Source organism: Lutra lutra, chromosome 17 (assembly GCF_902655055.1).
Source record: "Lutra lutra chromosome 17, mLutLut1.2, whole genome shotgun sequence".
Taxonomy (NCBI): Eukaryota; Metazoa; Chordata; class Mammalia; order Carnivora; family Mustelidae; genus Lutra; species Lutra lutra.
The window spans coordinates 13,037,436-13,051,053 of NC_062294.1; the positions used below are offsets into that span (position 1 = coordinate 13,037,436).

The window sequence follows — 13,618 nt, forward strand, 5'->3', positions numbered from 1 at the left end:
ATTTACATACATAATTGCCTGCCATGATTTTACTTCCTACTCGATGTTTCATAATTCTTTTTTTTCTTTAAAGATTTTTAAAAAGATTTATTTAGGGCACCTGGGTGGCTCAGTCGTTAAGTGTTTGGCTTTGGCTCAGGTCATGATCCCAGTGTCCTGGGATTAAGCCCCAAATTGGGCTCCCTGCTCAGCAGGAAGCCTGCTTCTCCCTCTCCCACTCCCCCTGCTTATATTCCCTCTCTCACTGTGTGTCTTTCTGTCAAATAAATAAATAAATAAAATCTTTTTTTTTTTAATTTTTTTAAAATTTATTTGACAGACAGATTACAAGTAGGCAGAGAGGCAGGCAGAGAGAGACAGGAGGAGGAGGCAGACTCCCTGCTGAGCAGAGAGCCCGATGCGGGACTCGATCCCAGGACCCTGAGATCATGACCCGAGCCGAAGGCAGAGGCTTTAACCACTGAGCCACCCAGGCACCCCAAATAAAATCTTTTTAAAAAAGATTATTTATCTGAGGGGGTGAGAGGAGGGGCAGACTCCCTGCTGAGTGCAGAGCCCCAGCATGGGGCTCCATCTCACAATCCTGGGATCATGAAGAAACAAAATCAAGAGTTGGACGCTTAACTGACTGAGCCACCCAAGACTTTTTTTTTCCAAGAAATCTCTACCCACAATGTGTGGCTTGAATTCATGACCCTGAGATCAAGAGTCATATATGCTCTATTGACTGAGCCAGCTAGCTCCCTCCACAATTCCTTCTTTTATTATTTACTTTCTGTTCAGAGAACTTCCTTTATCCAGTCTTTTGGGAGAGACCTGCTGGTAACAAACTAATTTTCCTTCATTTTAGAATACTTTAATTTTCCATTTATTTCTGAGGCATATTTTTCCTATATGTAAGATTCGGGCTTCACAGTTGTCTACTTCCTGAACTTGCAAAATGTTGAGCCATTTTCTTCTGGCCGCTATGGTTTTTGATAAGAAATCTGCTGTCATTCAAATAGTTTCCTTTCTATATGTAAGGTCATTCCTCTTTCACTGGTGTTAAGATTTTTTGTCTTTTGTGTTGAGAAGTCTGACTATGATGTGTGTGGGTGTGGATTTATTTAGGTTTGTCCTATTTGGGATTTGCCCAGATTTTGAATCTATAAGTTTACATCTTTTGCTAAATTTGGGAAGCTTTTGGTAATCATTTCTTTGAGTACCTATTCAGCTCAACCTTATTTCTTTTCTTTTCTTTTTTTAAAGTTTATTTATTTATAATCTCTATCCCCAATGTGGGGCTCAAACTCATGACCCAGAGATCAAGAGTCACATAAAAACACTCTCTACCAACTGAGCCAGCTAGCTGCCCCAGCCCAACCCTATTTCTTTTTTTTTTAATAATTTTTAACTTATTTTCAGCATAACAGTATTCATTGTTTTTGTATCACACCCAGTGCTCCATGCAATCCATGCCCTCTCTAATGCCTACCACCTGGTTCCCCCAACCTCCCACCCCCCACCTCTTCAAACCCTTCAGATTGTTTTTCAGAGTCCATAGTCTCTCATTGTTCACCTCCCTTTCCAATTTCCCCCAACTCCCTTCTCCTAACTCTCCTAACATTTGTTATGTTCCACAAATAAGTGAAAGCATATGATAATTGACTCTCTCTGCTTGACTTATTTCACTCAGCATAATCTCTTCCAGTCCCATCCATGTTGCTACAAAACCAACCCTAGGGGCACCTGGGTTGCTCAATGGTTAGGCCTCTGCCTTCAGCTCAGGTCATGATCTCAGGGTCCTGGGATCGAGTTCCGTATTGGGCTCTCTGCTCTGCAGGGAGCCTGCTTCCTCCTCTCTCTCTCTCTGCTTGCCTCTCTGCCCACTTGTGATCTCTCTCTGTCAAATAAAATCTAAAACAAAAAAAACCAAAAAAACAAAAAAACCCAACCCTATTTCTTATCTCTTTCTGGAAATCTGAGGACAGGGATATTAGATTTTTTCCACAGGTCCTTCAGGGTCTGTTCATTTTTTAATTCATTAGACTCAAATAGATTTTTCAATAGAACTCAAAACAGAGTTTATTTCTTCTCTTGTTTAGATTGGGTAGGATAACTGTTTCCCAAAGATGTCCACATCCTAATCCCTGGTACCTGCGAATATGTTACCCTACATGGAAAAAAAAAAAAACCTTGTTGATATGACTAAATTAAGAATCTTGAGATGGGGAGATTATTCCATATTATCCCGGGACCAGTGTGATCACAGGGGTCCTTATATGTGGAAGGAGCAAACCTAAGAGAGTTAGACAGGGATGTGACTATGGAAGAAGCTGGAGTCATGTGATGTGAGAAGAACTTGATCCATCAGGGCTGGTTTTAAGGATGGAGGAAGGAAATCATGAACGCAGAAAGACAGGTGTCCTCTATAAGCTGGAAAAGGTAAGGAAAGGGATTCTCTCCCAAAGTCTCCAGGAAAGAATACAGCTTTGCCAATACCCCGGTGAGTCTTAGGTCAAGCTTCTGACCTACGGAAGTATAAGCTAAAAAATTTGTATTGTCCTAAGCCACTATGTCTGAGGTAATTTGTTATGAGGGCAATAGGAAAAAGAGAGAGGAATTTCTATGGTTCTGTATTCAAGTTCATGGAGTTTTTCTTCTATCCCCTCTATCCTCTTTTTGAACCCATCAACGGAGTTAAATTTTGGTTATTTTTTCACTTTCAAAATTTTTATTTGGTTCTTTACATCTTCTCTTGCTTTGCTGAGAACTAACTATTTTTCATTTGTTCTAAGCATGTTTGTAATTGCTCTTTGAAGCATTTTTATGTTGGCTGCTTTACGATTTTTGTCAGATAATTCTAACAGTTATATTAAGACTGGCACCTATTGCCTATTTCCAGTTTGAGATCTTCCTCGTTTTTGGTATGATGCATGATTTTGATTTGAAACCTGGGAATTTCAGCTATTATCAGACTCAGAATCTTATTTAGATCTTCTGTTTGAGTGGGGCTTCTCTGACATCACTCTGGCAAGAAAGATGAAGTATATTTACTTCATCTTACTAGAGCAGAAGTCTTAAAACCTGCTTTTATTTAAGCCAGTCCAAATGGGCTTTGTTTCTTATAAATAGATGATCCATGATTAAAACATATATGAAGAGATGAAACTTAATTTTAAGGCAATGAGAACCAATGAAGGCTTTAAAACAAAAGAGGATATCAAAAGAAAAGTCAATGCTTTGCCTGAAAATAAAAGTGATATTTCAAGAGAGCTAGTATTGCTGCCACGGTAGGCTCAGATCTTGCTAGTGTAGGGAGGTATCTGTGGCAAGAACTAGGCAGGAGGGAACTAGTTGGAAGGCAGCCTTATAGGGTTCCTTTGACAAGGAAAAGAGTGCTCACCTGGTTTGTGACATTTACTTCTTTCTGAACTGCATCAGACAACTTGGTTGCTTTGGAAGGGCCAGGCTTGTAGTAGCTCTCGCTTTCCCGGGATCTTGCACGTCTGACATGGCTGACTCTGATTAAAGAAGCAAGAGGACACCCTCAGGTTGGGGCGGTGACATTAAGTACGATCTGTCAGCTAATTGCATGGTCTCTTCTCCCAAGAATGGGAGAGATAGCCAAGGGGGCATCTGGGAAAGTCAGCTTATTTATCATTAGCAGACCTCATTCAACAATGATAAGAAAATTATAAAGTCATTGGACTTATTGAATATGATTCATAAGGACATTGAAAATTGCTGCAAAATGATAATGTTTAAGTGTTTACTTGAGTTCTCTGGAAAGCAGTGTGTGACAATTACTTATAGAAAATCATTTGTAGAAAAATCTGTAATCTGATCTTACTTTAAAAAAAATGAGAAGTCAAATAAAAGCTTAGATTCTGTCCCTTTTCTTCACATTTATAGTCATGGTGTTTTTATTTATTTTTAAGATTTTATTTATTTATTTGACAGACAGAGATCACAAGTAGGCAGAGCAGCAGGCAGAGAGAGAGAGAGAGAGGAGGGTGGGGAAGCAGGCTCCTGCTGAGCAGAGAGCTCGATGTGGGGCTTGATCCCAGGACCCTGAGATCGTGACTGGAGCCGAAGGCAGAGGCTTAACCCACTGAGCCACCCAGGCGCCCCAGTCATGGTGTTTTTAAACTGAGTTTAGGCAATAGCTCGAACATAAGTTCTGTTTGCTTCACCTGAAGCTAGTTTATTCAGTAATTAGTTTTTCTGGAGGCCAGTTAACCTACAACATCCAATACATTTGAGGTGCAATCTTAAGCTTTTGAGAGTTTTATATAGTTCAGCATTTACTTGCTCAATGACCAGAACAATTACATTTCAACCTTCTTTGAGTATTTTGCACGAATTTGTACACACTAAGATGAAAAACAAATTAAAACTAAAACAACATAAAGCAAATACAAATATATCATATTTATAAACAGTATTAAATTATGATAAAATAAATGCTAAAAAAGTTGCATAAATTAAGTTGAAATTAAATTTGGAAGGAAGAGACTTATTTTTGTGTGTGTGAAGCAAACATTAGTATTAATAAGCAAGAATCATGCACCAACTTTTATTATAAAGGCTAAAAATAAAAAAGGCTAGGGCTTTTTTCTCTTTAGAAAGAGATTTTAGATAGCTTAGCCCAACATTTCCTAATATGTTCAAACTTAGCCACAATGGAAGAGGGTATCTACAAAAATGCAAAACAATTACAAACAAGGTATGTCTGATTTAAAACAATTAACTGGAAAGTCAATTTTAAACTAATTGATTAATTAGGGAGTCAATTAATTAGGACAAAGAGCCTTGGGAATTGGTAAAACTATACTTAATTTGCCAAGAAAAGGATATGGTCATCAAAAGCCAAAAGCAGGGCGCCTGGGTGGCTCAGTGGGTTGGGCCGCTGCCTTCGGCTCGGGTCATGATCTCAGGGTCCTGGGATCGAGTCCCGCATCGGGCTCTCTGCTCAGCAGGGAGCCTGCTTCCCTCTCTCTCTCTGCCTGCTTCTCTGTCTGCTTGTGATCTCTCTCTCTCTGTCAAATAAATAAATAAAATCTTAAAAAAAAAAAAGCCAAAAGCATGCAAAAAGGTGAAGTGTTTTAGAGAATTAAGAGCTGCCTTGTGAAGAATACAGAGTTTTGCCTTTGGAACAACTAAGAGAGCTATTGTGACAGTGCCTTCATAAGGAAAAGGTCAAAGCAGGGCCCAGTAGACAGAAGGCAGCAGTGTGCTTCCCTTGTCTATATTTCTGGGGTACCTTCTGCCACTTCACATGTGAGGGATAGCTCTGATTTCTTTTGACTTTGTTTGTGGTTCTACTAGTCCCTCCACATCCTACAGGACAATAAATAGGACAATGACTTACTGTGAGTCCTGCAGCATGTTAGAAGCACCAGGACAACAGACACAACCCCACATGGAGGACTTTATATTTGTTCAATTAAATCTATCACATGAGTGACAGTAAGAAAGCATATGAAATCTGAAGGCGGAGATGTGGGTTCAGAACTGAGATCTACTGGTGATTTCTTGCCTAATCTTAGACAAGCCATTTCATTCTTTCTTATTTTTTTTTAAAGATTTTATTTATTTATTTGACAGACAGAGATCACAAGTAGGCAGAGAGGCAGTCAGAGAGAGAGGGGGAAGCAGGCTCCCTGCTGAGCAGAGAGCCCAATGCGGGGCTCGATCCCAGGACCCTGAGATCATGACCTGAGCTAAAGGCAGATGCTTTAACCCACTGAGCCACCCAGGTGCCCCAGACAAGCCATTTCTAAACCTTAATGACCTCACCCCATGAAAAGGGGATTGGGTGAATTTAGATAAAATATTTGAAAGCTCTTCATAAAATAAAATGCACTAATAAACCAGAGAATGGCACGAGATAAGTACAGACTTGTCTTACACTTTCTTTTGATGAATGGGGCTCTCCCCGGTCAGCCTATAGAGGGCGTACTTGAAGTCAGTAACACCTTGATTTTCTATGCTGAAGGTGGTGCTTTTCCGAGTGCCACAGATCAAAGCCCCAAAGTTGATGATGGAGGAGGGGCTGATGTTGTATTTAGAGTACACCGCATTCACAGAAAACTTGATTGGGATGCTGGCAATGGTTTCACCTCCTTCTGTGATATTGGGTTCAATAATCTAGAAAGAGAGGAAGGATTGGGAAGATGTCAGCCACTATGCTCCAGGAATTCCAGGACTGTCTACTTCATTCTCTGTTTTCGTTGCTGCCATGAAGCCAATTTCATTCTTTCATTTTCTTCATATTATTGCACCAACAGTATTAGAAAATACTGATATCAAACTTACTAGGTATTAGCCATGGATCAACGTGGACTGAGCTGACCTCCTCTTTCATTTCCCCACTCTTCTCTTGCACTTGATGTCTGAACTCAGCTCTCCAAAGGTCACGGCTCTATTGCCTGTCTGGCACTCTTGGTTGCTGATGACTTTGCATACCCCCCCACATAACCAAACCCTGGAGCATGGGCTAGGCAAGGTAGCCTTTATTTATTGATTTATTTTGACATGAGTCCCACAATCCTGTCACTGAGTGAATCCTCTCTTTGAGCTATTTTACCTGACAGCGCAGAATTGGTTGGTGTTCAATCTTCACTTCCTTTTTTGCACGAAATAACACCTGGACATTTGTGGGCTTTTCCGCTGAGGTTAATGAGCCCTTCTTGGGTTGGATAGAGATCATGGAATTTACACTGGTTGCCAAAATCCCCAAGGAGTCCACAGAAAAGCTGAAAGATGAGAATGAAAGGCCAGTTGAAATCATTTTGGGGAACCCAAGATACTAGAGAGGAGACTCCAGATGGTTGAGTGCCAGCCATGTCTGCTTAAGCACTGTGTCTGGAAGTGCCCACTGTGCTTTGTGCTCTGTGAGCACCCCTCTGCAGCCAGGACTGACTAGGCCGGTGAGTGATGCTTGAGGCAAAGATAGCCATCTCTAGCCTGAGGTCAAGAGGTGCCTTTGCAGGAGATCTCTGTCCAACAGGGACACTTGATGCTGGATATGGACCAACTAAATGAATTCATCTTTCTGTCTGTCTATCACTCCCCCTATCTCTCCCTTTCTCTCTCTGTCTCCCTTCCTCCCCTCTCTAGGACTGAATATTAGCACATACACAGGGAACAGTGATGCAGAAGCCAGGGGATCTAAAGACAGAGAGAAAGTGGGGGCAGAAGCCATTTAGCAGAGGCATGTGGAAAGGGAGGCCATGGCCCAGTGGGAATGAGGTGGGAAGCCACAGAAAGCAACTGACTCATGAGAATGGCAGAGGGACTGCAACAGGAGCAAGGAACTCAAGCGGAGGTGGGACACCTGGGGTTTCTTTGGGGACCTAAATGTCACCCCCACGCTCCAGGAGACATGGCCACACCATGGCTGCATGCTTGGTGCCTGAGCTTCCTCACTTTCCTGCAAATTCTTTCTATGAATTTTGATCACTTGCTCCATCCTGAGGGTGACTGGTCCATGTAATCTAGAAGAGCAGAACTAACGTTCTGTGATAACCTACAACAAAACTCAGAAGCCAGCAGGATCCCACTCAGCGCTAATTCCAAGGGGGTCAGTGGTTTTCTTCTAGGTTTGTTAAGCTTCTATTTATAGTTATCTATTTCAATGCATGGGTCTAGGAATGGTAGCCCTGAGGTGGGACTTCTCCCATTTCAGCCTTCTTTCAGCTGAAGTGAAGCTAAGGTGAATGCACAGAATTTCTTCTAAGTCTATGAGGGGAAGTCCCTTTATCAACCGCAAATTCTTCCAGGAGAAGGATCATCTTCCATAGAACAGATTGGCCATGGCTGCTGGCATTGCCCCCAAGGGTTGTGTGGCCCTACCTGAGTGACCTCCTCCCTCCCCCCACCCAGCACCACCCTTTCCTCTCTGACAAATCTCTTATGTAGTCCTTCATTTCTCATCCTGAGAAATGAGTACAAGCTGGAGCTCTACTCCACCAGGCCACCATTTGGGTTCTATAACACAGTGGTTCTCAAAACTAAAAAAAGAAAATTGGAAAAAGCCCCATTTTTATATGAAATCTTGCATGGAATGTCAACTTATGAAACAGATTGGAGCCAAGAGGAGGACAGGCCAGCTGAAGGCCAGGCCTCCACCTCCAGTCTCTCCCTCCAACCCCCGGACCTCCCCTCCCACCTAGCATGTCTTCTTCCCGACCTCTCCCTCAGAGTCTCTCTCCCACCCCCAGGGCCCTGTGGCTCCGGGTGCTTTGAGAGGGACTTCAAGGGTCCCTGTAAAGCCACAGGGTTGAGAGCAGCGTGAAAACCTCTGCTCTTAGCAGTTGGAATTTCATTCATTTGAAGCCTGAGAGAGGCTACAAACAGAGATGGTTCTTATATTTCCTCAGTCAGGTTTCTGTTTTTATCTCCCAGACAGCACTTCCTCCCCATGAGTGGAGGTGGATGACCATATGCCTGATGGATTCCAGGTTACCTGAACATGATCTCATACTTCCCACGATTCTTCAGCTGGAGGGGCTGCTTCACCTCTTCCATGACCTTCACGATCCCAAAGTCAAGGCCTCCTTCAGCTCCTGCAGAGACCAGCCACCAGGGTGGGGAGGAGGATTAGATGGCGTGGGAATCAGAAGCAGAGGAACTTCCTGTAGAAGTTCCCATGGAAAATCCATGGTGTCAAGCTCAGAAAATTTATTTTCTGAAAACACTGCAGCTGAGAAAACTGCCCATAACTGAGTCTCAGCAAACAAACGATGGACTCTGCTTTGGCACCTACTTTAGCTCCCTCCATCTTAGGACCGCTGTCCTTCCCTTCATGCTTTCCATTAGTTAAAACTTCTAGTAGCTAAAAAATATTTCATCAAGAATATAGTAAACATAGTTAGAATAATTCATATAAACTTGTATTGTTTTACTTAGCACTGCCTCATAAGCATTTTCCCACATAATTAAAAACTCCTTGTAAATGTGATCTTAATGGTCATATAATACACATGATATGCTGTTCTATAATTTACAGTATTATTTTTATGGCAATAGTGTTCCATTCATTTTTTTTAATTTTTATTTTTTGTAAACATATATTTTTATCCCCAGGGGTACAGGTCTGTGAATCGCCAGGTTTACACACTTCACAGCACTCACTATAGCACATACCCTCCCCAATGTCCATAACCCCACCCCCCTTCTCTCAACCCCCCTTCCCCCAGCAACCCTCAGTTTGTTTTGTGAGATTAAGAGTCACTTATGGTTTGTCTCCCTCCCAATCCCATCTTGTTTCATTTATTCTTCTCTTACCCCCTCCATTCATTTTTAAAAAGATTTTATTTATTTATTTGTCAGAGGGAGAGAGATCACAAGTAGGCAGAGCAGAAGGCAGAGAGAGAGAGAGAGAGAGAGAGAGAGGGAAGCGGCTCCCTGCTGAGCAGAGAGCCCGATGCAGGACTCGATCCCAAGACCCCGAGATCATGACCTGAGCCAAAGGCAGAGGCTTAACTCACTGAGCCACCCATGCACCCTGATAGCATTTCATTCTTAATAGATATTTAGGTTTTTTCTAATCTTCCATTAGTACAAATAATGCTGCAATAAATATCCTTGTACATAAGACTCATAACATCTAGGCAAAGAGGCAGCTTTCATGTTCTCTGAATCTTGCTGAGAAGGAGGGCAAGCAGAAGAAGCAAGAATAATGGAAAACTGCATGCCAACAGGGAGGGTCTAACCTGGGTGTGAAGGCAGTGCAGTGGGCAGAATAATGCTCTGTGCCCTCAGAAGGTGTCCGTGTCCTTATCCCCATGAATATGCTGTAAATATGCATATGAACCTGTGAATCTGCTTGGTCCTATGGTAAAGGGGGGATGATGGATGGAATTAAGGTTGCTCATCAGCTGACTCTGTCTATCTATCATCTGACTTTAAAATAGAAAGAGTATCCTGGATTCTCCAGGTGGGCCCACTGTAATCATTACACAAGTAGAAGAGGGAAATAGAAGTGGAGAATAAGAGAGATGATGGTGTGAGAAGGACCTGACCCAACGATGTTGGCTTTGAAGATGGAGAAAAAAGGACCATGAGCCAAGGATGTAGGTAGCTTTTAGAAGCTAGAAAAGGTGAAGAAATGGATTCTCCTCCAGAGTTCCAGAAAGGAACGTGGCTCTGCCAATATCTTGATGTTAGCCCAGTTAGATCAGTTTTGGACTTCTGACCCGTGGAACTGTAAGATGATAAATCTGTATTATTACGAGCCACAATTTGTGGCAATTTGTTATAGCAGTGATGGAAGACTAATGCAGGTAGGAAAAGAGCTCTGCCAACTTTGTGATTATTGCCACCCCTTGTCCTCTCTAGCTGGAGAAAACTAAGATTCGTAGTCATGTTGCTGACATTACTCTGGGGCTTGCATCACTATTTGCTCAAATTCCACGCCCTCCCCAACAACCATTAGTCTTCCTCTACATAAGAAATACATTGCACTCAAAGACGTAACTTCTAAATACCCTTTCCCTGAAGGGGTCAACAGACCTTTGGGGAAGGTGATGTCCAAGGCGACGTCGTAAGACTCTGCAAAGACCAAGATGTTTTCAATCTGAACCACACCAACAAGATTTTCTGCATCTAAAACCTGTTAGGGTAAAAGGGATTCTTCAGTAAAAGCAAGATCCATGGGGGACTTGGAGCTGGAACTACGTGCCACGCAGCAGAAATGATGAAGCAGGAGATGTGGTAGAGAATATTTTAAAGATGTATTTAGCTTTTGTCTTCAGTGACCATTTGGTATGACTGGTGTTCTCGTAACATCCTTTGGGAAACGCCAGTGTAGACAATCAATATAAGAATGGGGAAAAGCGACTGCATTTTTCATCTTGTCCACTTATGAGGTTTAAATTATTTGCGTGATTTTCACTGCATTGTTGAAGTTGGGGGCTGTGAGTATACATACAAAGCAAAGTGTTCTTTGGAACTTCTAAATACAATAAACCCGAAGAGCATTTTTCTGCCCGTTGAAACAGAAAACTTGCACGTTGTCAATCACCCTTGCTTTACTGATTTTATAAATCCGAATTCTTCTGTTTGTTTCTGGTTCAACCTATGGAAAAAGCACTAGATTTTCATATAAAATAAGTGTTTAGTGTTTCTCTCCAGGAAATTTCAAGTGTTTTATTTAAGTGAACACCTTTACTATTCAAGTTAGAAGTGTAAAAAAAAAAAAAAAAAAAGCAAGCCTGCCTCCATCCCCCAGTTGCTCACTGTCCCCTCCCTGTCCCGAGGAGCACCTGAACTGCTGTCAGCTGTCAGCTGGATCCTACTTTTAACTCCTGAGACAAACAAGGGGGTGATAAACTGTCCATTCATCAAGGGGAAGAGCCGTTGGCCATGGGGGGTAGCTCTCCTGGATACCCCTGCCTTTCCGGTGGTGTCTCAAGTTGAGAAATAAAGTCACCAGCTCTGCATGACTTGTGCTGGGTGTCAAGTGGGAAACTGGTAGCTGTCACCAAACTAAAGTTTTAATTCAGAATTTCCATCTTTTCTTTCATTGAGCATTTTGCCAACCTTCCACAGAGCAAATTGGACCCACTTAAGTTTTACCTTCTTTTGCTGCTCAGCCTCTGACAGAGATGACAAAAAGGACTGGCAGCAGGAGGGAAAAACAAGACAAACAATCTGGATTACCATTTCCAAAATTTACACAGTACCTTTCTCCTGATAGATGCCATGCACCTAGAACATTCTATTTCCTTTGCTTTGGAGTAGAGGGTAGAGGTTAAATTTTGTAACTGAGGGAAATAGGATGAACAATTTAAGAGGTACACAAATAAAATAAAATGAGTTCACCAGAGCACTTTCCAAGGGGACCAGAAAGCAAGGCATTTCCTCATGTAGATGTTGAAGGAATCTGGGGAAGAGAAACCTTAGACAACTTTAAGGAGCCTGAGGGGAAACCCACTGTGTCTGCTTTAACTGGAACACACAGGGATGCCATATCATCCCTAAAATAAAGAAATGTTTCCATACCAGCTGGTAAACATCTGTCACATGACCTCTCCCAGTATCCCATCTTGCCTGCCTCCTCCACAGCCCCACACAGGAACCCCTGGAGGCTCCATGACCCAGCACAGAAGGATGAAGCAGACAAAGCTGGGACCCTACACCAGCCATGCGGCCTGGGTCATTGTGTAGAGACCCTGTCTGTGTAGAGACTGGTGTTTAAAATGTTGACCACCACCCTCTGATACTCAAAACCAATTGTTGATTAAATGAATCTCTAAGTATCTGTGTTCAGCTACCTTAAGGACTGTCATAGGTAGGTGACAAGAGAGCCTGGATCTATTGAGTGGACCCAAAAGTTAGAAACAGGATTAATTCATGGAAGTCACAGTTGGAAATCTGAACCCAGCCCAAGGAAGAATTAATAGACCTGTTCAAAGGAAGATCACGCTGCTTTGAGAGTAAGTTTTCTATCCCTGCAAGTATTCAAAGAGAAGCTTGGATAATCCCTTCATTGTTGCAGAATCGATGCAACAAGCATCAAAAGTCAATGACATACATTCATTCATTCATTCGTTCGTTCGTTCGTTCATCTTACAGATTCTCCTGAGTAACTTCTACGTTCAGGCCTGTGCTAGACGTTGGGGATCTGACGGGGCAGCGGACTGAATGGCGGCCATGTCTTAACCCCTAGAACCCGTGAATGTGACTTTATTTGGAAAAAGTCTTTGCAGATGTAATTAAATTAAAGATATCAAGGTGAGATCATCCTGGTTTATCTGGTGGACCCTAAACCCAATGACAAATGTCCTTACAAAAGACAGAAGAGGAGAGGACACAGGCAAAGAAGGCCATGTGAAGACAGAGGCAGAGGTTGGAGTGACGCAGCCACGAGCCCAAGAACTGGAGCCACCAGGAGCTGGAAAAGGCGAGGAAGGTTTTTCCCTAGAGGCTTCAGAGGAAATGTGACCCTGCAGATACCTCATTTTCAGATTTTTGGCTTCCAGAATTGTAAGAGAATAAATGTGTGTTGTTTAAAGCCACTTAGTTTGTGGTGGTTTGTGGGCATTTGTTACATCAGCTCTCGGGAATGAAAACAGATGATAAGCAAGTCAGGCAAGACCTTGTCCTGATGGAGTTCACAAGAGAAAGTAAAGAAAGAAACAGGACATCCGCCAGGGGGAGGCGCTCCGGAGGACAGAAGGCAGGGTGAAGGACGGCAATTAAGGGGATTTCTTCTGTGGGGTGATTAGCGGAACCCAGTTGGAGCAGTGTTGTTTAGTAGAGGCGCAGGGCCTAGGGGCAACATTCTTGGCAGGGTTGTGGCAAGGCCAAGGGCCTGAGGCAGGAAAAAGCCAAGAGACCACGTGACAGAGCTGAGGTGTGAAAGCTAGGGTAGGGACTGAGGCAGGAAGGGCCTGAGAAGCCCGTGGAGACCCTGGGCTCCGTCTTCACTGCGGCTGGAGCCGGCAGGTTGCTGCGGGGAGGAAAGGGGCTTGACCTGACTGACCCGCAGCGGGAATTGGGCCCAAATACAGGCAAGAGACGTGCCATGGGTGGCCTGGGAGAGGGCGGTGGCAGTGTGGGCAGAGGAGAGGGTGGGAGGGATATAGGCTGGGAGGCAGCTGGAGGGCAGGATGTCAGGGGAAGGAGG

At 43.1% G+C, this 13,618-nt stretch overlaps 1 protein-coding gene across 2 annotated transcripts in view; it reads right to left on the reverse strand.

The window, feature by feature from the left end:
* Positions 1–13,618, reverse strand: part of HYDIN (HYDIN axonemal central pair apparatus protein) — a 403,917-nt gene that overhangs the window by 59,811 nt on the left and 330,488 nt on the right. For both annotated transcript variants that reach the window (XM_047711407.1, XM_047711408.1), the window contains 5 exons: positions 10,501–10,600; positions 8,453–8,552; positions 6,572–6,740; positions 5,894–6,132; positions 3,386–3,503 (listed from right to left, as the gene is read on the reverse strand). In XM_047711407.1, coding sequence (XP_047567363.1) covers positions 3,386–3,503; positions 5,894–6,132; positions 6,572–6,740; positions 8,453–8,552; positions 10,501–10,600 — 726 coding nt within the window. The remainder of the gene's footprint in view (positions 1–3,385; positions 3,504–5,893; positions 6,133–6,571; positions 6,741–8,452; positions 8,553–10,500; positions 10,601–13,618) is intronic.